This window comes from Setaria viridis, chromosome 9, assembly GCF_005286985.2.
Source record: "Setaria viridis chromosome 9, Setaria_viridis_v4.0, whole genome shotgun sequence".
Classification (NCBI taxonomy): domain Eukaryota; kingdom Viridiplantae; phylum Streptophyta; class Magnoliopsida; order Poales; family Poaceae; genus Setaria; species Setaria viridis.
In genome coordinates, this window is record NC_048271.2 from 50,526,781 (window position 1) to 50,551,048 (window position 24,268).

The following is a 24,268-nucleotide window of genomic DNA, read 5'->3' on the forward strand; positions in this document are numbered from 1 at the left end:
CGCGGGGAAATTGACCTGAGGAGTGGAGGCCGGATGAGTGCGCTTGAAGAGAAGGCACGGCGGCCGGGCCGCGGTGACAAATGGAGCCGTGTCCCAAAGTCACCCGTGTAGCACAGAGCTGGCATGAGAGTGACGCCGATTTTGGTGACCTTTTCTTGGAACCGAGTTACACTGCAAAACAAACATCTGATCCAAGCAAGCATAATCAGCAGATGATGAGCTGCTGAAATGGGACATTTTTATACGCTGGTTTGGTATATATACCAATTTATGCAATTTCCATACTTTCAATATTCATCTTTTACTGCTAGAATTCACATGAGTACGGCAGTAACGTGGCAGTGGTTAGATATTTCAAAAAGGTCTCGAGCTGTTAAAAACTGAATATGATTAATCGAAAGAGGATCAATCTTCTCTGTGAACACAGCGTGACAGGACAATGTGTTAAATGCAACGTTGATTGAGCAATGGATATTGTTAATAATTAGCTGAGCACAAAAGGATCGCTTTTAAGGTACAATGCACTGCACCCCGTCAGAAACCAAAAGCAGCTGTGCATCGTAACCGTCACTGAGGAACCACAGATATATTGATGCACACTGAAGCGTGTAATGCCCCATTGCTGATGTTGACTAGGGAAGGAGCCTTCCCTTTGTCGTCTGTGTCGCCACAGAATTACTCATTGGATAAACTCCAAGGTTCCAAATGGCAGAGGGGAGAAGCATTGCGGATTTGAGGGCATAGAGACTTTTAAGGTAAGAAGAGGAGGCTTTGCTTCTCTTATAAAATTTTTTGGCACTTTCAGGACACTAAAAAAACTCTTAGCAAGGTGGATCTTGCCAACAAAGTGCTAACCTACCCCTCTTGTGATTACTCTTAATCTATAAACCTATCAGTCAGTAGGCCATGCACATATTTTATTTTGAGGAGGGGGGGGGGGGGGTAGTCCGTGTGCATATTTTGCAGTTAAAATCATTTTCCGAGATAAGGATTGTAACTATCGGTGATTTCAAAGTCATGAAATATCTTTTTTTATTAAGAGAGTTCATGAGTACATCTCCTCCGCAGATATTTTCCAAGATAAAGTTAGTAACTACCTTATGCAGGGAAGTCAAAATAGTTTGGAACTGTAGGTGAAATCTAGGCAAATCAACTATTGTTGGTGTTCAGAACGCGTGGACCTGTTCTTGTGGTCTCTGCCCTTTTCCAATAACTTATTTATATCTCCCATGGGACCATGGCTTTTGAGTTAACCCCGCAGTTAGTAAATTATGTGCATATTTCATTGTTATAACATTTTCCAACTATTACGGTAATACCGGCTTTACTAATTAGTTGAACAACTATGAAACCTCTGGATAAGATGTATGCAAATAAAAACGTGTGGAACTGTGGATATTTCCTTGTGGTTTTGGACTTCTCCAGCAACCAGTATTAGTAAAGAAGTTAGAAACTGGAGTCTCTTGACTAGTCTGATCAACATAGCTGTAAGCAATTATTTCCCTAAAAAAACCATAGCTGTAAGCATTATCATATTTGCAAGCTTGGTGCTAAATGATTTGTCAGGTCAGACTGAGAAAATATAACTCATGATAGCCTTTTCCCTCATTTCTTGAGGAGATATTTGTGGCGCTAGCACAAAAGTACTCTTCCTTTATAAGTTTATAACCCACACACCTCTCTTTTGCAAGGATAAAAAGGAGAAAGAATCTTGTTCCACCATGACCTTCTTACTTGTAGCTAAAAAGCAGCACTAGGTTCGCGGTGCTAACCCCTACAAGGACTCCTTTAGCTCGATCTCCAGTAGGTGTACCGTAATGTTGATGCTCAGTTAAAATAAAACTGGTTACTTCACTTCAACGCAGATGAAGCTGATAGAACTAGCCAGGAATACTTGAATTATTAGCACCTATTGAGCTAATGATGATGCATGAATTGGTTGTTGGAAACATATGGAGGTCAGGACTCAGGATATCACAACGTCAGTGCTAGTTGTTAATAGTCAGATCAAGATTAACCCACTAATCATGCTTGTCTAGAGTCAATAATTTGGATCATGAACATGATTTTTCTGAACTGGGACGCAGACCTAACCCCGCATGATGTATTGATGTTCGGAGTGTCTCAGTGCGTTTCCCTTTCATTCCTTTGAACCTATGTGCATTAATTTTATTGTAGAGATTAAAAAGTGATAACCCACTGGAAGGTTAATTTGTAGGTCAAGCTGCATTAGTGCTCATGCTGTCCTTAATATGGCTCAGGGACACGTACTCAGCTTTTAGTAATGTGACATGAACCAAACAACATGATGTACTAGTGTGTTAATTGCTTGTACCTTTCCTTCTAAATCCAATATGCCATGGACTTTATCTCTTGAGTGGCCGATAATTATGAAGTAATGGTACTCGATAATGGCATTAATTTGTAGGTTAAGCTACAGCAATGTGGTTCTGAAAATGCTTTATGTATTACCATCTTAGATTTTTTTTTGTTTGGAGCTCTATTTTAGTATTTTCAGAAAGCGACACAAAGTGTATTGAAAGTAACAGAAAAAGAAATCTACATATCACTTTTGAAGAAGGATCAGGCTTGAATTCATACCCTTAACCACCAAAACATGCATTTTACCACTAGGTTACATCAGTGCTTCATGGAAGAAGAAAAAAAAAACGTGTGTTTGTTTTCTAGACGCGACCATTTTGCCCAGAGGATTACAGCTTACTCCTCTTCTGCACTTTTCTTATATAATCGTCATAGTGATGAAAAAAAGAAACTTAATCTTTTATAGTTGTTTCAATTTCACAAAAGGTCTTCTTCTTGTTATCTTTGGCAGTTTTTTTCAATTCCACAAAGAATAAAGTGAAGTTCATTAAGCAGCCTTTGAAGGTACAGAAGACTGAAGCTCTTCAAATCATAAGAGGATAAGTGAGGAGCACCTTGTTGAGGACACCTGCATCAAAGGTCTCTGTACTGCATGCTTTTAATTCCAGGTTAAAAGGTTCACCTGAAAAATAAAACAAAACTATCAGACGGTAAAGTGACCCTCACATTAGCAACCAGCAAAGATATTCAGCGTAGATTTTTTCCCATCCTGGGGAGTACCATCTGCACAATCCCGGAAATACCCAGAATTCACTGGATGGTGAACACGCAATCCAAGAACTAAAAGCCATGAGTACCAGCCCAAACGAGCAAATTGATCGAAGCACACGAAGTTACCAGCTTAGTCATAAACGAAACCTAAACGAGTTACCAGATTAATTATTCTGAAGCGGTGGATTGGTGAGATATGGAATCCATGGATTACGGCGAGGCTTCGGAGCCGCGGACGGCGGCGGCGAGCTGGGGAAGACAACCACCGCCGGTGGCGCGGCAGAGCATCAGAGGAACGCTTTACGATTCGAACTCCGGGTCAAGCCGTGCTCTACGATTCGAGCCGTGTCTGACAAGCGGGCCCCGCAGCCAGAGGGCCAGAACGTTTAACGGGTCTAGGCTTGTGACCCACTCACGCTAAGCCGCCTCCTAGCCCTAAACCCTTTTCCGTCCTGATGGCGTCCTCCTCCTCCTCGCCGCCGCCGCCGCCGAAGCTGCCGATCCCCGGTCGCCGCAACATACTCATCACCAGCGCACTTCCGTATGTCAATAATGTTCCCCATCTCGGCAACATCATCGGCTGTGAGCATCCGCCTCCCCCCAAATTCCTCCTCCGCTTCTCTCCCCCTTTGCTGTTTTCCGATTTCCGTCTGATGGGGATTCAATTCGATGGTCGTCTGCGCAGGTGTGCTCAGCGCTGATGTGTTCGCGCGGTACTGCCGGCTCCGGGGTTATAACGCAATCTACATATGCGGGACTGATGAGTACGGCACCGCCACCGAGACGAAAGCCATGGAGGAGAAGTGCACACCCAAGGAGATCTGCGACAAGTGAGCACGCCTCCATTTCACCTTTCGTTGCTTCCTAATTGTTGTAGAGGAATGGTTTGCTTTTATATGGTCGCGCTCGAGCTGTCTAATTTGGGAGCTTAAGGTTCAGGATGACTTGGCGAAGTGAGTGAATTTTCCTGGAGTAGCATATTCGTGCTGTATGTGACATAAATTCGTTAAATCCTCATGCGAGGTTTTGAATTTTGCTGGTATGAGGTTGGGTGCTCAATAATGAACTAAAGTAGTTTAATCTGCAGCTATGATGTTTGAGAACTAATAACTTGAATATGCTTGCTTATGGCCAAATCAATAAAATGGTTCACATATCAGTTGATTTGCTTGCTTTTTAGTGTCCTAGTAGTTAGTTGATGCTTTGATTTCTGCATGAGTTGATTGGTGATTTGATTTGTGCTTGTGCAATACTTAATTGATAACATAATCATTGATATGTGATTCTGTTTTATTTTTTGAGTTCAATGTGCTTATGTTGAATAAATCTAATGCCACGATTTTTTAGAGTTAAAAATGTATATCCTTCATGTTTATATGGATTTTCCTGCTGGAAAATGTAGGTACCATGCTATCCATGATGAAGTTTACAAGTGGTTTAACATAAAATTTGATAAGTTTGGGCGCACGTCCTCTCCTGAGCAAACAGAAGTCTGCCATGCAATTTTCCATAAATTGATGGAAAATAATTGGCTCACAGAAAATACCATGCAGCAGGTATAGCTTATTCTTCTGTACTTGTATATTCATCTTCGCATGTTACTTCTGTTACACAATTTTGTTTTTGTTTGCAGCTTTACTGTGATACATGTCAAAGATTTTTAGCTGATCGGCTTGTTGAAGGAACATGCCCAAACAAAGTCTGTAATGCATCAGCACGAGGAGATCAGTGTGAATCATGCAGCACTTTGTTGAATCCAACCGAACTTATCGACCCGAAGTGTAAGGTAAGCATGTACATTACTTTCTGAACTGCCATTAAATGATTTAAGCATATAATGTTTCATCAAGCTGTGAATTATGAACCGCGTTCTTGTCTTCTGACTTTCTGTGTAGGTTTGTAAGAATACTCCACGTATTCGTGACACTGATCACTTATTCTTGGAGCTTCCTCTATTGAAAGACAAGTTGGTAAACTACATCAATGAAACTTCAGTAGCCGGTTTGTGGAGTCAAAATGCTATTCAAGCAACAAATGCATGGCTGAAGGAAGGGCTAAAGCCGCGCTGCATCACCAGAGATCTTAAGTGGGGTGTTCCTGTACCCCACGAGAAGTATAAAGACAAGGTTTGGGCATATAAATTCTACACTTATGCATTTTCCTGATTGTTAGATTTCCTCATTTTATTGATGATTATTTTCAGGTGTTCTATGTTTGGTTTGATGCACCTATCGGTTATGTTTCTATTACGGCATCCTATACACCTGATTGGGAGAAGTGGTGGAAGGATCCTGATAGTGTAGAATTGTTTCAGTTTATGGGCAAAGATAATGTGCCATTTCACACGGTAAGAGGACTATAGCATTGCAGCATTTTTCTTAACTTTTTGATAGTTTTGGCATGACATGATGCCTGACTAGCGAGATCCTTTTGTCCTTATAATGTTATTATAGCTTCATTATTTATCAGTTTACCATCTATCATAAGTCCTTTCTCAGTACAGATACAGTTTGGTTGGTTTTCAACATATAGCATAATGTGCATATTAAACTCTAATGTCTAGCTGAGTGAGAATGATTGGCCGGTCCTTTTGTAGTTTTGTTCTATAATTGACCACGTTTAATTCTTTTTATTGTCAAGGATGTTTTATAGATTCCAGTACCCTACTTCATTTCACTATGTTTGTCCACGGCCTTGAGAGAAGATGTCTCACAATGTTTGTTCATTGAGGATATCAAGAATCTAGTTATTGCAATATCCACTCATGCCCCTAATTAAATGCTTTCAAAGAAGAGAAGTGGTTGCATCATGTTATCTAATACGGCTATGGATAGTCACTTGGAACCCGTACTTCCTTTGGTTAGTGCGCATGTCTTGCTATCGATGAACATTGTGAAGCGGAGGGAGTGCTAAGGATTTTAACAAAAAATAACATGCTCTTAAGTGTATAGATTTGACACTTACGACTTATGCCTGTTCTCCTTTTGGGTTAATTTATTTGATGAAATACAATTTTCAGATCATGTTCCCTTCAACACTACTTGGAACTGGGGAAAAGTGGACAATGATGAAGACAATAAGTGTTACTGAATATCTAAATTATGAAGCAGGTACATGACACGGTTGAGCTTTACCTAATGTTGATTTGTGCACAGTTGATATGTGTTTTTAGTATTTTGCTAAATGCGTATTTACTTGTATTGGGGCCCCTCTGGTTTTTGGAGAGATGTTTATTCTTTTTTATAGTTTTTTGCACTGTCAGCACCGGATACTGAGCATTTCTCTGTTTGGCTGGTTACTTGTTGATATTGTGCTGCAAGAAAATATGGCATGGAACTTTTGTGGTGCTCATGCAACAAGATTGCTTATCAGTATTTTCATTCTCCAATTTAAACTTGTACTGAGCTACCAGTACAAGTCTTGGCTTTTGTCCTCAGAAACTCTTCTCTTAGTCTTTGCTATACACTTGTACTGAGCTACCAATTTAAACTTTATTTCTGATAAATATAATTTAATTGGTTTCTCTTGGATGGCCTACTGGTATGTCATTCACATCCTATTACATAGGAGCATGGCTAGTATGCTACGATCCAATTTGCTTTTGAACTTTGCTTGTGCTTATTTAAAAAGATACTGATGTAAATGCATATATTGTAATCCTTTAATATACATGTCCATTTCATGGAAATTATTGTTACAGGAAAATTCTCCAAGAGTAAAGGTATTGGAGTCTTTGGTAATGATGCAAGGGATACAAATCTTCCTCCTGAAGTATGGCGATACTACCTGCTTATGAATCGCCCTGAGGTCAGTAAAGATATTTGTTTAGATCAGTTCAAGTTTGTGATAGCACATGTTACTTTTTTGACATGTTTAATCTTATATACTCAGGCATCAGATACACTCTTTACTTGGGCTGATTTGCAAGCCAAATTGAACAGCGAGTTGCTGAACAACTTGGGGAACTTCATCAATCGTGTGCTAAGTTTCGTTGCAAAACCAGCTGGTCAGTCTGAACTAGACATTTTTGTGTGTACGAGGATTATCAATTGATCATCTGCGAGTCATCACTGTTCTTGTTGAGACTTCTGTGTAAGTTCATTTTGATATTGTTTTTGTAGGAGCTGGATATGATTCTATTGTACCTGATGCTCCTAATGCGGAATCACATCCATTGACAAAGGCGCTTGCAGAAAAAACTAGTAAATGGGTTGAGCAATATCTCGATGCAATGGAAAAGGTAACTTATTTCGAGCTATTCACATAACAATTCCAGCACTGCATGTTTAGCATTCTTTTGTCATGTCAGTCATCAGGTAGAATTTACATCAATGTGTTGATCTTTTTATGGCAGGTTAAACTGAAGCAAGGACTGAAGAGCGCAATGGCCATTTCTAGTGATGGAAATGCGTATCTGCAAGTAAATCTTTTTCAGCGTTTGTTTCTGCTAAGCCCGCCCCCCCCCCCCCCCCCCCCCCCCCCCCCGCCCCGACTGCCGTGACACTGAGTTATCATTGCTTTGTTAAATTTATGTAGGAGAGCCAGTTTTGGAAACTTTACAAGGAAGATTCGGCAGCATGTGCAATTGTGATGAAAACTTCAGTTGGTCTTGTCTACCTCCTTGCCTGTCTTCTGGAGCCTTTCATGCCGTCATTCTCTGAAGAAGTATGATCCTAGTTGTTACTATATCTTGTCAGACTTCCTTCGAATAGCATTCTTCCTCTGAATCTCATTATGCGATCCTTGTTGCAAGGTATTACGTCAATTGAACTTGTCCCCTGAAGAAAACCTGTCATTCAGTGAAGAAAAAGGAGAAATTGCAAAGGCCAAATCTCCTTGGGATTTTGTACCAGCAGGGCACAAAATTGGAAAGCCTGCCCCTCTGTTCAAGGAATTGGTGCGCCTTTGCATTTCAGAAACATATCTACCACTTGGCCATAACTTTACACGTCTCAACTTGATATGAATGCTGAATGCAGAGAGATGAAGACGTAGCTCTCCACAGAGAAAAATATGCGGGTAGCCAAGCTGAGAGAAGCTCGAAAGCAGCAGCTGATGCTGAAGCCAACAAAGTCGCTAACCAGCTCAAGGGCACGAAATTATCTGGTAATAATTTGGAGATTCTTATTTGTTCTTCTTGTTGGCTAGAATCATTAGGGAGAATAGCTTTTTAGTTGCACATTTGGAGACAAACAGAAAAAATCCGTGTTGGCTGTTGGTTACGTTTCCTTTTCCTTAAAAAAAAAATCTATGATTTGAGTGTCTTCCATGGCAAGTTCCTTTCTGTTGAAGTGTAGTCCTATTTGAATTGCTTTGTGTCAAGCTGTTTTCAAATTCTAGCTAGTCATTGGTTAGTCTTCCTCTCGCATCTCTTGCAGGTGGAGGTCCAAAGAAGGAACAAAAGAAACAATCTGGTGGTTCAAAATCGAAGACAGCAGAGGCAGATATTACTGTTGCAAAATTGGATATTCGGGTGGGGCTTATCAGGAAAGCAGAGAAGCATCCAGATGCTGATTCCCTTTACGTAGAGGAGATCGATGTTGGAGAGGACGCACCAAGAACAGTGGTCAGCGGTCTCGTGAAATTCATACCTCTTGAAGAAATGCAGGTTGCTCATTCGAAGCATCTTTTGGTCTTTCTAGTGATGCATTGCGTCACTGTTTTTCTAACATCTGTCATGAATCTGCAGAACCGGAAAGTTTGCGTTCTCTGCAACCTGAAACCGGTGGCAATGCGCGGTATAAAATCACACGCAATGGTTTTGGCTGCATCAAATGAGGACCACACGAAGGTGAGGCATCTATCTCACTTCCAAATCTGATGAACTTCAGCCCTCAAATTGTACACCATCACTGTATGGAGGTACCAGTCACTTTGATTTCTGATTACGATTGCTCTCACTGGTGAAGGTTGAGTTGGTGGAGCCACCGGAATCTGCTGCCGTGGGGGAGCGCGTCACCTTTGCTGGGTACTCCGGGGAGCCTGAGGCTTCCCTCAGCGGCAAGAGCAAGACGTGGGAGAAGTTGGCCGCCGAGCTGCACAGCAACGGCGAGCTTGTGGCGTGCTACAAGGACGTGCCCTTCACAACCTCGGCTGGGATCTGCAAGGTCAAGACAATAGCAAATGGAGAGATTCGCTAGGCACATGGCCGAACTGCAACCAGCTGACCGAATCTTTGCCTGGTTTCATTGGAAGTGATAGTTCCTGATTTCCATTTTGCAAAGTTTTGGTGTTTCCATTTGAAAATTTGCATTGAGTCAAACAGGTACAGACACTTCAAAGAAATCATGATTTAAAAGAACACCGAGAATGCCCTTCTAGTTGTACCACTTCTTTGTCTACTTATCACTTCAACGCAAAGGCTCCTTCGCGCTGTGCTCTGTTTTTCCCCTCCTTGATTCACTCGCTGCATGCCCTGTTTTATTCCGTATGAAATGAATGAAGTGTATCACCCTCTTCATGTAGCCCGCCTGCTGCTCTGGATTGCTGCGTAACTGCCTACCTGCCAATGCGTGGAAACGAGCAAGCAAGCAAGCTTGAATGCTGCGAGGACCTGTGATGAGCTTTGCGAATTGCGCAGCAGGGGGGCCTACTGTGCCGCCACGGATTCACGAGCGGCCATGATTGCCGGGTAGTTGCATGGCGTACAAATGTCATTTGTTGAGCCGAGCGCGCGGTGGCATCCACTCCAGTGCTGCGCACTGTTCACGTATGGGTCGCCGGCTGGTCCCTCCCTGCTGGGGCCACTTTTCGTTTTGTTTTAGTCTTTGCCCCTTCCTCTCTCTCTTTGCTGCGATCTGCGTTGCGACGGCCGGCCGGCCTCCCCTGCATGCGCTTGGGAGCTTGGGGCTGTGGCCGGCTGGCGCACACCATCTGGTGCAGCCTGCCTGCAGCAGACTAGCAGAGGCCTGGGACGCTGGTGTGATGTGTGCCACACCAGTGACAGCACCACTTCACGAGCTGGTAGCTGTTGCTCGGGGATCTAGGACTGGCTGGGGCCTGTGTACATGTGGGAGGAGGCCGAGACGCAACAGCAAAAGCGTCCAACCGAGAGAGTACTTCCCCCGCCCAACGCAAAGGAAAAAAAAAGAAACAAAGAAAGAAAGGGGGTGCATGAATAATACTCCTACTTCCCAGCAAGTACTCCTCTTTTGTACGCCCATCACAATTCACAAGCTTTTTCTCCAAGGATTAATGACCTCCCCGGGCCCCGGCCGAATGCCATGTACTGCATGCCAAGTTTAATTGAGTTGAGAGAAAACGCAATTACTTTGGAAAGGCCTGCACCAGTGCACGGGCGTATCTTCGTAGAGAGATGACCGGAATACTAGTACGCACGGCCGGGCTGGTGGATATTGGATAACAATCTTTTTTGAAAAAAAACGAGTACCAGCAGAAGTATGCTAGAAAGATGTATACGTCGTGGATGGTGCACAATAGTTGTGGCAGGGTGTCTCAGACAACATTTGATTTGAATAATGGATCTAAAAAGGTTCACCGGAAAATTTCCATAGGCTACTAGACTTGTTTTCCCTAAGTATGATTGATTATGATCCCTCAAGCCTAGCTAAACGACGGAGTTGCATACCTGCAACAATGTTATTATAGGAGTAAATGCATGGGAAATCCCGTTATTAGGAGGATGGAAATTAAATGTTTAGTACATGATCATGAATTGCAAGTTAAGATAGAGAAACTCAAATATTTCATGCAACATAGCTCAGGCAAGCAAACATATATAACCATCATGTTCTTGTTTGCTAAATTTTAAAATGACTGATCACATGAATGAAACTTTAATATACTGATGACACATGCTGACACATAATTTTTGGTATGCCATGCACAGCCATGGGCAAATTTTTGGTGCAAATGTATATTTGGCCAGGTGGTTCAGCTTTATTAGGTTTTGCGTGTATAATCGTAATATATTTGTGTGAATAATAATCAATACTACGTCTTGTGAGAGTGCAGTTGTGAGCGTATAGGCCGAACAGGCCACCACCAACTAGACCCGAGCATTTTAAGCCTGGCCCAGCCCGACCCGCAGGCCCAGCCTGAGCCCGATGGGTTTTCGCTCGCACACGGCATCTACCAGGCCAGGCGTGGTTAGAGAAAATCAAGCCAAAAAAATCGGACCAGCCCGAGCCCATCCAAACAATTAATTTTATTTATTTTTCAACTAAACACTAGTATAGCATTGACCTTCCATCCAGTGCTTTTGTCTCGGTTGACTTTAGATCCTGGGACTAAAGGGCCTTTAGTCCCAGGTAAAAAATGAGGCACCGAAAGGACACCGACGGGAGGGGCTTTAGTCCCGGTTGTAAAGATCGGGCACCGACGCCTCCCCCCCTTGTCCTGGTTGGAAATTCCAACCGGGACAAAAGCCCCCCTTTATCCCGGTTGGCTTTTGTCCCGGTTGGAATTTCCAACCGGGACAAAAGGTCCCTTTCCACCCGCCACTCTCTTCCTTATCTTTCTCTCTTCCTCCTCTCCCATTCTTGCAGGCAACTTATCCTCTTTCTTCTCTTTCTCTCCTCCTCCTCTCCTTATCCTCTTCCTTCTCTATCTCTCCTCCTCTCCCAGGCGCTTCCAGGGCCTCCGGCGCGGGGCGCCACCGCCCCTCCCCTTCCCCCTGCTACCCTTCCCCTTCCCCCTCTACTCACCCATCACTGGCAATGAGGAGCGGCAGCAGGGCGAGGGCGGGTGGCGGCGCGGGGGCGGGCGAGCGGCGGGCGAGTGTGGGGCGCGGTGTTTTTTTTACCGGGACTAAAGGATCCCCTTTCGTCTCGAAAAATTAGTCCCGGCTGAGTATTGGAGAGATATGCTTCTTCCCAACCGGGACTAATACTCAGTTTTCTACTAGTGAAAAAAGAACGAGCAGCTCAAGCCCGACCCAGGCCTGGCCCGAAACCTCAGCTCGACAGTGACCATGGGCAGTTCGTGGGCACAATTTTTCAGTCCGAAATGAACGCTTTTTGCCGGCCTGACCCGCAAAATGCTCCGGTCTACCACCAACCAAGCATAGTCATAGCTAGGGTACGGGGTGACTTTTTGGTTAATATCCGTCAGCCTACATTCTTGGAGTATGCATGTGACCATACTGCAGATTTAGCTATTTTAGATTTACCGACCAACAAACACTCAAGGAAAGCTAAAACAAAACTTGTGGCTACAACATGACGTCAAATGGCACTTGCTTTTGTCAAACTTTTGAGAATTTGATTGCCAGTCATATCTACATATTTGTTTTGAAAAGAATAATTTCATAACCTTATAATTTGTTAGATTTTAGATATACTATAATAGAAAATAGTAGTCAAATAAAGTCACACCTTGAAGACCATCAATATTCAAAAGAAGTTTTTTTTTAACCGGAGAGAGTACTCAGCATGGTGTGTGAGCACCAAAAATTAATTGTGTTCAAAGAAGTGAATATTACAAGGGAGTTCCGGCAGCGCTTGCCTTCTTGTTGTAACAAACTCCTCTTTCCTCCTAATGAAAATGCATGCTCAGGCATGTTCTCGAAAAAAAACACAAGGGAGTTTGGGTTATCTCTTTTTCCCTAAATAATTACTCCATATACAAAATAGGTAGATTGGCCTAAAAAGACTTGGTCATCAAGTTTTGTTTTGTATTTTGACCAAACATTGCAGGGAAAGATCTCAAGTGTCTACCTAGAGAAATGAGTAGATTCTAAAAACTTACAATTATTTTGACATATCTTGTAGAAAGATAAAACTTATCGTGCTATTTTAGACCACCCCTACAACTACCTTGACCTTTGTTGTAGAAAACTTCAACTTCCTCATCAAACCTAAGGTTAAGACCATGGGTCCACCTGTTACATGCCACAAAATGGATCCATAATATATAAGAAAAATTGTAAATTTTTAGTAACAAATGTCAAACGAGTTGGAGGTTTCTTCAAGGGGCACACAAAAAGTCGTCGTTCTTTCCAAAAAACAGAGAGGAAAAAGTCATCCAACTATATATATTGAAGCTGTAGCACACTACAGCATGCGAGGATCGGATTCAAACTCCACCGGCATTTTGAACTGGAGATATATGCAGAACCGGCGAGCTCCCTCCAATTCTTTTCCTAGATAAAAACAAGGGAGGGCACTGTAGCAGAGAGCAGCCAAAAGAAAGCCCCTGACAGGGAGGAAAGCCGAAGTCCTACGAGCCCTAGAGCCGAACACCTACGCCCCCGCCCGCCGTAGGCCAGCAGGGCATGGGGTCAGTCCTGCCGGTTCCGACTTCCGACTCCTCCCCCAGCCGCACGCGCATCGACACGCGTCGCCCACTTCCTGACATGCCTCTGCCTCCTCAGCTCTTGGCCTCTTGCCCCTCTCTCCCTCTCTCTCTCTCCCCGACTCACCCGGCGTACGGCCACGGCTTCCTTTATTGCATGCCGGAAATTATTGCGGTTTGGACGTAGGCCAGCGCGGGGGCGCAGCGCGCGGGCAGCACGCAGCGGCGGTACGGGCGAACTGGCGGCACATCAATCGGCTATCACGCGTCGACGAGGCTGGCCAGGCGAGGCAAGCCAAGCCATGCCCCGTCGCCTCCGCCCGGTCTCGCGGGGCGGCCCCCACCATGCGCGCGCCTCGCGAAAAGCTACAGGGCCTGGTGGTGGGCGAGTGATCGGTCGCTGGCCTGGCGGATCACGGCGTCACTGCGAGGTTGATGGATCGGGAGATACTTGAGAGGGAGAGAGAGAGGTAGAGAGAGAGAGAGAGAGAGACGTGTGAGCAAGGCATCTCTAGAGAGGGGGGAAACTCTCCGAAAGCACCAAAAAGACCTCGCCTCAAGGGCAGTACGATCGCAAACAAAGCATCTCTCTACTTAAAGCAACCCAGACTCCCGGTGAGCTAGAGAGAGAGGCAGAGCTTTAGAGAGAAAGAGGGAAGAAGGAAGGAGGAAGGAAGGAAGACGAAGATGGGTCGCGGCAAGGTGGAGCTGAAGCGGATCGAGAACAAGATCAGCCGGCAGGTGACGTTCGCCAAGCGCCGGAACGGGCTGCTCAAGAAGGCGTACGAGCTCTCGCTGCTGTGCGACGCCGAGGTCGCGCTCATCATCTTCTCCGGCCGCGGCCGCCTCTTCGAGTTCTCCAGCTCGTCATGGTACGTTCGCGCGCGCGCGCGCGCGCCTCTGCCCTACAACTACTCCACGCACGGCGCATCATGCATCCCTAAAACGAAGAATTAAACGAGAGAACTGTGCTTTTGGCTCGTCTTTTTGTTGATTCCTTTTTCTCCTTAATTTTGCTCGAGTAATCTTCTTGGGCAGACAGTTTTTGGCTTGTTAGATTTGTTCTCTCAATTCTGGCTTGGAAGAGCAGGTGCTCAGTTTAGTAACTTGCTTACAGATCTTGTCTCACTCTCTTTGGAAAGCTTTCTGTCTCTCTTCTTTAGTCTTTGGCGGCTTTGTTTTCATGCATGGTTGCTGTTGTTTATCTGTTCATCTCTATTTAATTTGGTGTTTGATGGTCACTAAGCTCGATCTCTTCGGATAATTTTCTCTCCTCTTTTTTTTTAATCTTGGCTGCTTCGTTTTTGTTTCTTTCTGATCATCATTCATTACTAGCTCGTTTGATCACGAAGTAAAACCAAGATCTGGCCACATAAACCTAGATCTTCCTCTATTAATCGTGTTATACTTCTATATAGCAGTAAGGAACACGATAATATGACCTTGTTTTCTCTGAAAGGACTAGTATAAATATCCTCACTTATGCTCAGTTTCATCATCTAGCATAACATAGGTTTTTCTTTCCTAAAAAAAACATAGGTTTTTCTTCACAAATACTATAACGATACTCCTATATGCATACAGTTCTTGCACTTCCCAAGGTAGATCTCTTTAGTTTCATGGATAGTAGACCTGTACCTCATCAAACAAGATTTGTGTTTTCAACTTGTTCTTTTTCTAGAAGAGGCAAGAGTTAAAAAGCAGCAGTCCATTTACTGCCTTCTTCTTTCCCTTTTTAGCATTGCCGTTCCAAATCCAGTTATTCACTCTCCCAAGTTCTCTTTGCTGCATGTGTTCCGTTCCTTTCCCGTTTCTGTTCGTCAGATCGACCGTGCATTTCCTTTATTTCATCAACTAATATTATGTTCCAAGACTAGCTGATCCTTTACCTTGAGCTCCATGCACTGGTTCAGTCATGGGCATGTTCACTAGAGCTGCTTCAGTGAAAGCCCTCATCTGTTGGTCTATATGCTACTGTTCCATTCGTTACTGTTCCATTGGAGGAAGGGCGGTAGCAGCTGATGCTCGAGATCTCGCAATGCTATCTTATCTTTCTTGAGTCCCGTGTAGAGCCACTCGATTAACGATCTGACTGACAGAAACGTCAAGCGGTAAGCTTTTTCCTTCACACGTCATATCAAGCATCTCAGCATCGCATGCAATATTATGGAGATTGAACGTCAGTGCTTTGATCCATGTGCACAAGCTGCGTAAACCGATGTGCAGTGCATTTAATCGCATGCAGGAGCATTTCATTTCGTAGTTTCTTTTTCTGAAGAAGATTGCCCCGTACCTGGACAGTTCAGCTTTTCTGGAAGTTAACGATATATTCATAGTGCCTTCTTCTTCTTGCCTTTTTCTTACATGCATGAAAGACTGTTCTTAATTTCCAGTTCAGTCTTAATGGGTCTGGTTTTCTCTGACCATTTCAGAGATTTTCCCCTTCCAGTGACTCCACAGTGGTAATTTTTTTTGGGTTTTATCCTTGTTGATACATAAGTTGATTCATTTATATAGTTTTCCATCCAGTAAAAAGTACATGATGTCCTGAACAAGATTCAGTCGAACTTTTGAAATTTTACCAGTCAATAAATTTAAATGTTTGGTTTATAAACATAAAAGCATAGATCTGTCTTGAAAAAGTAAATCCATAATCTCATGAATCTAATAGATCTGTAAATATGTTTTTTAAAAAAAATAGTGATCAAGATCTTGACTCAAAAATATTGAAAAAATCAGTGACATCAAGAATTTTTTATGGAACAAAGTATTACATGTATGCACCTTCTAGTCACAAATAAAATGTTTTCTGCCATACCTTTTAAACTTTGAGTATAAATGTTTCAAATTATTTAGTTTAGAAGCATGAAAATCATATGTGAAATTTTTTGTGAATATAGTTTCGTGATAGCGTAAATTCAGATTTTTTTTAACATTGGTCAAAACTATATTTATAGACCATGTCATTGTCCAAAACATCAAGTATTTTTTACATTGGAGTGTATAGTTTGTTTAGTTATAAGACTGTGGACATATAGATAACAAGTAGTAGCAGGCAAAGGGCAAACATATGAAATATACAGCTAATAACATTAGCATGTTATGGAATACGTATATGTGTCCTAACTTGATTCATAGATATAGTAGATAGAGAGACAGGAATACCCCCTTGCAAGTTGCATAGCCAATAATAACACTAATATATATAGTTGAAACAAACAGGCCTAATAAATGTGCCTTCATAACCTTAGAGCATAATGCCTGTATATCCATAAAAGAAACTCCAAACAAAGACGCATGGGTTCTAGTATTCCCACCGGTAAAAGTACTTATCTTTTTTACATTCACAAGGCCTCCCATGTTTTCTTTATCCGTATTTTCTATTTTAATATTCTGTAGTAAAATCCTAAAAATGAGATTACGAAAGCTCATTTCTACATAAATTTATAATTGTGTTTTCCACGTTTCCAAACTAAATATTTTGAAAGCTACTGATAGTTAAGGTTTCACTACTTTTATGATTGACATGTACGGGCGTGTTTGTTTCCGATTATAGGGCGGATTCTAATGGAAAAAATCGAACAACCCCTCCAAACGCCACAATTCTCGTTCGATTCTACAGAAATCAGATTTTTCCCCGAGCAGAACTTCAACGTGACCGAGAATCGGGTCGGGGTGCCAATTGCGGGAGAATCCCGCGATTCCATACCCCCTCTCCCCTCCGCACCCTCCCACTCGTCCTCCGCACCTCCGCTAGCCCCGCCACTCCCTACTACCAGCCCCTCCCACCTAGTCAGCACGGCGCCGCCGGTCCTCCGCGCCCCTTAGTCAACCCTGCCGTTCCCCGCCACCAGCCCCTCCCGACCGGTCAGCGCGCCGCCGTCGGCCCCTCCGCACGCCGCTGCCAACCCCGCTGCCGGCCCCTCCGCGCCCCTCCACCAACCCCGCCGCTCCCCACCGCTAGCCCCTCCCGGGCGGTCAGCGTGTTGCCGTCGGCCCCTCCGCCAACCCCGCCGGCCCTCTTGGCCCCTCCACCTCCGTGGCGCCGGTGGTGGCGTGGCCCTGCCGCTGGCCCCTCCACCTCTTGTGCCGCCCGTCAGTCAGTGCCACCGGCCGCCGAGCACCACCCTGCCGTCGAGCTCCCTGTCCCTAACAAAAAAATCAGGTTGCCAAACACTCTGCTTCTCCTACCAGCAGATTATGTGGACAGCAGCTTTTCACGGTAACTAGATTTCTAGAGAATCGCTACTCAAAAAAGCTGAAACAAATAGGCCCGTAATCCATTCATGATTGTAGCAAGTAGGAGTGTACCTAGTGTTGGAAACACCAAAATAAATTAGTGTTTGGGGAAGGGGAAATAGGCAGTTTTACCGTCCCTTATTTTGCAAGAACACTACTGATTTGAACCCTCGAGTTCCGGGACTCAAGTGTAAATGTTCTACCACTATGAATGGAGTGATTAGCAAAGAGCCAAAGATAAATTTTGATTCTCAGGATTGATTTCGAAATTAAATTAGATTGTTTGTTCATGTCGCAGAAAACACATTTTTGATTCTCAGAATCGATTACCCAATCAAAGCACCATTGTTTGATTTGTTCCGGAATACTAATGACTTTTTGTATATTTATGTTGATAAATGCAAATTGTCCCCCTCTCACGCACATTACTAGCTAGATTATATCATATATGAATAACTCATTTTCTCTCTCTCCAGTTAGAGGATTAAATAGGTGGTACCATTAACTAACAGTATTGCAAGTATCAACTATTGGTTTGTTCTCAAAAGGAAAAATCAAAGATGGTTATCATCTGATCATATATCATAGATTGAAAATTGTTGGTCAACTAGTGGGATTCTCTATTGAATTTCAGTCCAACCTAGCTACCTTCTTTAGTAGTGGAGATTCTAGTTGGATGATTAGATCTTCTGAGGAACTACTACTACTAGCATGGAGTTTCCACAAATAAAAGCTTTATAAATTAAAACTTTGTTCCATAAGAAACATTTGTGCTTATTGCATTTACTATATTTAATTACTGTTATTATGGTCTGATACCAAAAGGTCAATTCATTGTTGGGACTTGAAAACCATTGTAGAGGTGAAAAATATCCAGATAATCCTCGGACCAATGCCGTGACTCCGTGAAGCACTGAGGTTGTGAGGTCTATTATACTCATGACAGTAATAATATAGCGAGCTGTCATGGCTACGTATGGCCTATGCCATAGCATCAGTTGCTGTGCTGCACCTGCCTGCACGCCTCAAACTCGGTTGCTGTGCATAGATGAGGTCTGCCGCAGCACATGGAGCGCCTCCACTGGCCACTGCATGGCCTGAGATGCCTTGCGTAGCACCATCTCGGCCATAGGACAAACACAACATCACATCCTATGTTGCGTTCACACCCAAATTTGGATTACGATGGGACTCAGGGATCGGAGGTGGCCTTTCCCTCTATCACCATTTTTCTTTTGTCCTGACAAGGCTGCAGATTTTTTCTATCGCTTTGATTGGTAAATTCAGACTAAGGGCATGTTTGTCCACGAGGACTCAAGTTTAATCCGTATCACATATTAGAAGTATTAAATATAGGTTAATTACAAAACTAATTGCATAAATGAAGGCTAATTCGCAAGACGAATCTATTAAGCCTAATTAGTTCATGATTTGACCATGTGATGCTACAGTAAATATGTGCTAATCATGAATTAATTATACTTAATAGATTCATCTCGCGAATTAGCCATGGCTTATGCAATTAGTTTTATAATTAGTTCACGTTTAGTCCTTCTAATTGGTATCGAAACATCCGATGTGATCCGAACTAAAAATTAGTCCATGCATCTAACAAGATGAGCTGGTGAGGAGATCAAAGAGAAGAAAGGGAAAAAGTGCATGCTAAGAAGCCCTTATAAATCATTCTTAGTGCCAAATGCTCTCTGTGTGTTATATATTAGTATTTAGTCGATTTAGTATGCTCGGCTGGTGCACAAAAGCAGCAACCAAATTTAGACATATGTATTCTACTATTCTACCTTAACACTAAAAATATATAACTAATGAATTATTGAGTTAAGTTAGCAGATTTTATGCCGTGCTGACATTTGGAGTGGAGACTGATTTTGTTTTCTTATGAAAATTAGAGGTAATTAAAGTGCTCAAACACAAACATGAGTGCTTGTTGGAATATTACCAAAGAAACGTCGTTCTTAATTAATTATCACTGCTTCAAACAATCGAACTGTTTTATTTTTGAAAGTGAACTTTTTATACAGTATTTCTATCTTTTTAGTTAGGTTTCATCATGATTCCGAGGTGTCCACGCATGACTAAACAGAATTTAGTACAAACCTAAAAAAGCAATTAAGGATCATGATTCAACCCTTATCATTCTATGTTTCATGTGACAAAACTCCTCTAACAAAGAACATAAAAAAGCATTAAGACGAAAGGATGCTTATGCTGTTGCATAATAACTCAACAACTTTTATATTGTGTTTTTCTCTGGATGTTACTTTTTCTGGTGAAATATCCTTCTTTTTTGTAAATGGCTTTCTGAACATAATTTTAAAAGGCTTGCTTGTTCAATTGACCATCCACTGATCACTTCAATTTTCTTGTGAAAACAGCATGTACAAAACACTCGAGAGATACCGCAGCTCCAATTACGGCTCACAGGAAATAAAAACTCCATTGGACGGTGAAGTAAGCTTAATGAGTTCTTAACATCCTTTTTTGACATAATGCTTTTGTGATCACTTTTGTGAGGATGTAACGTATTGTTATATAGACAAGAATATAATATGTTATTGTGAGTCTGTTGGTCTCTTCCAGTGACACAGATCGCTCCAAAAAATAATGAACCAAATCTACTTTCTCATCGGTCAAATGGACTATATTCATGTCCTTTCCAAACTAATTGATATCATACTTTTTATGCTTACTTTCCATCATAAAGCTTCATTGACTATCAAGGAAAGGAAGTGTGCAGACATTCTTGCTCAACATTGTGTATTAGGAATAGAGATGTAGTAGTATGATTGACCTAGGCTTGAATATACACGACCGTATGATCACGTTCTTTGATTATGTGTGCAGTGTTTTTTGACTTGAATGTACAATCAGGAAACTATTTCCTAGAGAACTGAATGTTAGCTCAGTTCGACTAGATACGGGCATTTATATTTTTTAGTTCAACGATAAAGCGCGTGCCCATGCTATTCTTGTTAGATGTGTGCTAGATAGGGCACATCTATGTTGGGTGTGTGGGTGTGATATGTGTGCGTGAATGCGCAGGTGCATCCAATTTGTGCTCTCAAAAAGGAAGCTGATTCTTAGTTGGGTTTCACCAACGGGTGGGCTGGCAAAAGGCGAACAATTTTGGAGAGCATTGGGCTGTGAGTTCCTATTTTGTTTGGGGATGGATTGCGTGTGGGTTGAGCTTGACAACTGGACCATATACATACAAGCCCATCTCTCCTTCGCTGAGCCCGCCATATGCAAGCCCGGCCCATGTATCTTCCTGAAAGGAGATAGTTCATTTTTTTCCTTCCACCAAAATACAAAAATTTATATCTCAAAACCACATCATAAATTGATAAGTATACAAAATTATGTGTTAGTTTCCAAAATAATATTATTTGGCATGAATGAAAAATACTTTTTTTTTGTCAAAATAGATGCTAAAATTCTTAATTTCACGATTATACATAATACGGCAGGCATGGGATTTCTTGAATGCTGCCTACATCCTGCCTGATCATTTCCGAAGAAATTCTGTTGTAGAAGTCAGTTGCCAACTTTTTATGGAACTATGTTTGTTTGTTTGTTTGGAGAACACGATCTATATACTGACCTTGAACTTTATATCTTCCCAAGCATGATCTCCCTTTGACTTACTCTGTTTCGTTCTGGTCGTTCTTGTTGAAACTAGATCAACTACCAGGATTATTTGAAGTTGAAGACCAGAGTTGAATTTCTTCAAACTACACAAAGGTAGTCTTCAAAGATGGTACTGATAGTTTGTTTCAGCTGCACTAAAATTCGTTAACTGGCCTCTGATGTAGAGATGTGGCACTAATTCATCATTGTAGAAATATTCTTGGTGAGGATCTGGGTCCACTTAGCATGAAGGAGCTTGAGCAGCTTGAGAACCAAATAGAGATATCCCTGAAACATATCAGGACAAGAAAGGTGGAAAACTTGACTAGCGTCAATTTGTACATTTCTATACGTTGTTTGGCTTGCTTATGACGAGAGTTGATATGTTTACAGAATCAAATGTTGCTTGATCAGCTCTTTGATCTGAAAAGTAAGGTAATAATGATACGTTTCGATTACCTTTTGTCTAATTTTATTTCTTTTCCTTGCATTCATATAAACTTTGTAATCGCGAGGTAACAATTATGTTTTGCAGGAGCAAGAACTACAGGACCTTAACAAGGACCTCAGGAAAAAGGTAACATCATTGACCTTAAAAAATTTCTTATTATGATGAACATAGGATTTTATTTTTTGGGTGATGATGATGAACTTGGATGTTACTAATGCTTAACACTACATATTTTTTTCCCCTGTTCTTGACGAAGATGTGACATAACACTTTAACCAAATAAGCTCACCTTTTGTGTTGAGGCTAACTTAATTCATTACTGATCTATTGCAAGTGCCAGTTGCAAGAAACCAATGCAGAGAGTGTGCTACATGTTTCCTGGGAAGAAGGTGGGCACAGTGGCACTAGTGGGAATGCCATTGAACCTTATCAGGGATTCCTTCAGCACCCAGACAATGATCCTTCCCTGCAGATTGGGTAAGTTTCTCCACTCGTCGAACAGTAGCACAAAAAAAATAAAAATCAAGAGAAAGCTGTAAATATGCTCAAGGAAGACATAACTGTTATCTGAACCTGTGCAATCGCAACAATCACATCAGAGTCATTTGCTTTGGAGAAACAGGATCCCAGCACTTTCAGATTGAGCACTTCATTTCTTTAGCATGTTTTCATTCATTACTCTTCTTTTTATAACTAACTAACTCAATGAATGGTCGTCCTCTGCGAAGGTACCACCAACAAGCCTACATGGACCAGCTGAACAACGAAGACATGGCGGACCCAAACGAGCACGGTGGATCCGGATGGATTTGAAGTGCTCAGACGACTGAAATAAGCTGATGCATGGCCGGCCTAGCAGGACGCATTTCCGGCCCTCTTCTACGCATTATTGAATGAAAGTTTGATTGAAACTGCTCTTGAGACTTCCCAAAACGATGAAGAGAACAGGGGAGCAATTCGAGCCCGTATTGTACTGTGCCGGTGAACGGCACCGTGTGTGTGATTGTAATGCTACCTTTGAGACCTCGTGTTCGTGTGTGGCGAAGCTTGGAACTTTATATATCTAGCAATGGTATTTGTCATTTGTGCGTGGTGACTGCAACCAGAAGAATAGTGGCAATGCTGCGCAAGCGCACTCTTCATTTCTGGGGAACCAGCGACTCTGCTCTGCTCTGCTCGCTGCTCACCCGCGCCGAAGCGGTAGCGCGTCCCAACTCCGAACACTGCCGCGTGCTTCCTGGGCCGAATTTACTCTACTCGCGTGGGCCATTCGACGCTAGGGCGCTCCTCTGCCTGAGCCGAATTTGCTCTACTCGCGTGGGCCGCTCGCGAGGGCGCTCAGGTGCCCACCACCGTCTGTCTCCGTGGGGCCTTGGACTCTCGTGGCCTGTGGGCCGCGGCCTCTTCACATGGGGCGGAGTCTAGCGCGAGCGCGAGCTGTGTCCTCCGAGTCACTGAACTCCTGTCTTATCCTCTTCGAGGCCCCGAGGCTTCACGAAACAATCGTGGGTGGTCTCCTCTCCCCCGCTGCCACGCCAGGCGGATCTGCTCGAAACCGGCCGGGGCCGGACACGGGGAGGCAGGGGCACGAGCGGCTGCCGGGTGCCGGCACAACGCACTTGTCCTGAAATTGACGGCACAGATGCTCGCAACAAGGCGCGGGCACATGAGTGAGTGAGTCTCTTGCCGACTTTGTCCTAGCTTGCACGCACACTACGATCTACTATCTGGTGAAGGGACAAAGAGGAATCGTTACTGCAATACCACTGCAGTCGTGTTAGTCTGTGAAACAGGAAAACGAGATCGTAACAGCAGTACGTTTATGGCTGTACAATAATCAAAAGTGCGTGGCATTTCAGGCACTGAACTGTTGAACTTTTAAGCTGAGGAAGCCTAATTGGGCCGGACGCTCTAAAATTTAGGTAGCATGGACTCTCTCTAGAGTCTAGAGAGACGTAGGTATGCGGCTAAACTTACAGAAGAAATTGCATTAATGAGAAATTCATACGAATTTATGGAAGAATTAGAACTTTCCTGGAACAAGTTTATTGAAGGATACATACATACATCATCCTTGGGCACATCAGATAGCTTGTAACGTTGTAACGACAATAATATCCTCTTGGGCCAAGAAAAAGGAATCAGCACAGCGGTGTGCGTGTGCGTCACCTTGTCAGAACGAACTAATGTTTGTAGTTTCTTTTACTCCCTAATATTTGTTCAGGATGGAAGGATGGTTGTTCCAGTATTTTCAAAGAACTAGTTTAAATTCTAGCTAAATCATTTATTTGATTCTGAATCTATCCAGATGTATAACATTTAGAGCCGAGATGCCGTATGAGAAAGTTAACACCATAGTTTAATTTACTAGTTTTTACAGGGACGACTTAGAAACAGTAGAGCCTTGTTTTGTTCCCCCAAATATTTTAGCAGTCTACTAATAAGCTCCTCGATGAGGATAGTTAGTTGTTTGATGTTGTCAGACTCTATTATGGATTTCTGCTCACGTGCTCCATAGGCTTTTCTTAGATTTTCTTTAGAGAATGAGATATTTGTGAAAATTACCGTCTGTTTCATTACGGGGCA

General features: G+C 42.8%; 2 protein-coding genes across 3 annotated transcripts; both read left to right on the forward strand.

The window, feature by feature from the left end:
* The first annotated feature begins 3,504 nt into the window (after positions 1–3,504).
* LOC117838412 (probable methionine--tRNA ligase) lies at positions 3,505–9,422 on the forward strand. The gene is made up of 17 exons (XM_034718433.2): positions 3,505–3,675; positions 3,779–3,923; positions 4,496–4,649; positions 4,727–4,879; positions 4,989–5,219; positions 5,297–5,440; positions 6,113–6,203; positions 6,794–6,900; positions 6,985–7,099; positions 7,215–7,333; positions 7,448–7,513; positions 7,630–7,758; positions 7,847–7,990; positions 8,073–8,199; positions 8,472–8,701; positions 8,783–8,884; positions 9,003–9,422. The coding sequence occupies exons 1-17, from the start codon at positions 3,549–3,551 to the stop codon at positions 9,231–9,233; spliced, it is 2,415 nt and encodes an 804-aa protein (XP_034574324.1). The 5' UTR covers positions 3,505–3,548; the 3' UTR covers positions 9,234–9,422.
* A 4,391-nt stretch (positions 9,423–13,813) lies between these two features.
* LOC117836597 (MADS-box transcription factor 1) lies at positions 13,814–22,764 on the forward strand. Of its 2 annotated transcripts, none has more exons than XM_034716062.2 (8): positions 13,814–14,219; positions 19,980–20,055; positions 21,284–21,345; positions 21,444–21,543; positions 21,625–21,666; positions 21,767–21,808; positions 22,017–22,159; positions 22,411–22,764. In XM_034716062.2, exons 1-8 carry the CDS (start codon positions 14,035–14,037, stop codon positions 22,493–22,495), a joined length of 735 nt encoding a protein of 244 aa, XP_034571953.1. In that variant the 5' UTR covers positions 13,814–14,034; the 3' UTR covers positions 22,496–22,764. The 2 variants fall into 2 exon arrangements, with proteins under 2 accessions (XP_034571953.1, XP_034571954.1); XM_034716063.2 differs by having other exon boundaries at positions 13,818–14,219; positions 22,023–22,159.
* Positions 22,765–24,268: the final 1,504 nt, after the last annotated feature.

Excerpts from the sequence above, each read along its gene's own strand:
- LOC117838412 (XM_034718433.2), top strand. The coding sequence starts at position 3,549 with ATGGCGTCCTCCTCCTCCTCGCCGCCGCCGCCGCCGAAGCTGCCGATC. Across the intron at positions 7,514-7,629 it reads ATGGAAATGCGTATCTGCAA|GAGAGCCAGTTTTGGAAACT; the intron begins GTAAATCTTTTT and ends AAATTTATGTAG. Across the intron at positions 7,759-7,846 it reads TGCCGTCATTCTCTGAAGAA|GTATTACGTCAATTGAACTT; the intron begins GTATGATCCTAG and ends CCTTGTTGCAAG.
- LOC117836597 (XM_034716062.2), top strand. The coding sequence starts at position 14,035 with ATGGGTCGCGGCAAGGTGGAGCTGAAGCGGATCGAGAACAAGATCAGC. Across the intron at positions 14,220-19,979 it reads GAGTTCTCCAGCTCGTCATG|CATGTACAAAACACTCGAGA; the intron begins GTACGTTCGCGC and ends TTGTGAAAACAG. Across the intron at positions 22,160-22,410 it reads GATCCTTCCCTGCAGATTGG|GTACCACCAACAAGCCTACA; the intron begins GTAAGTTTCTCC and ends TCCTCTGCGAAG.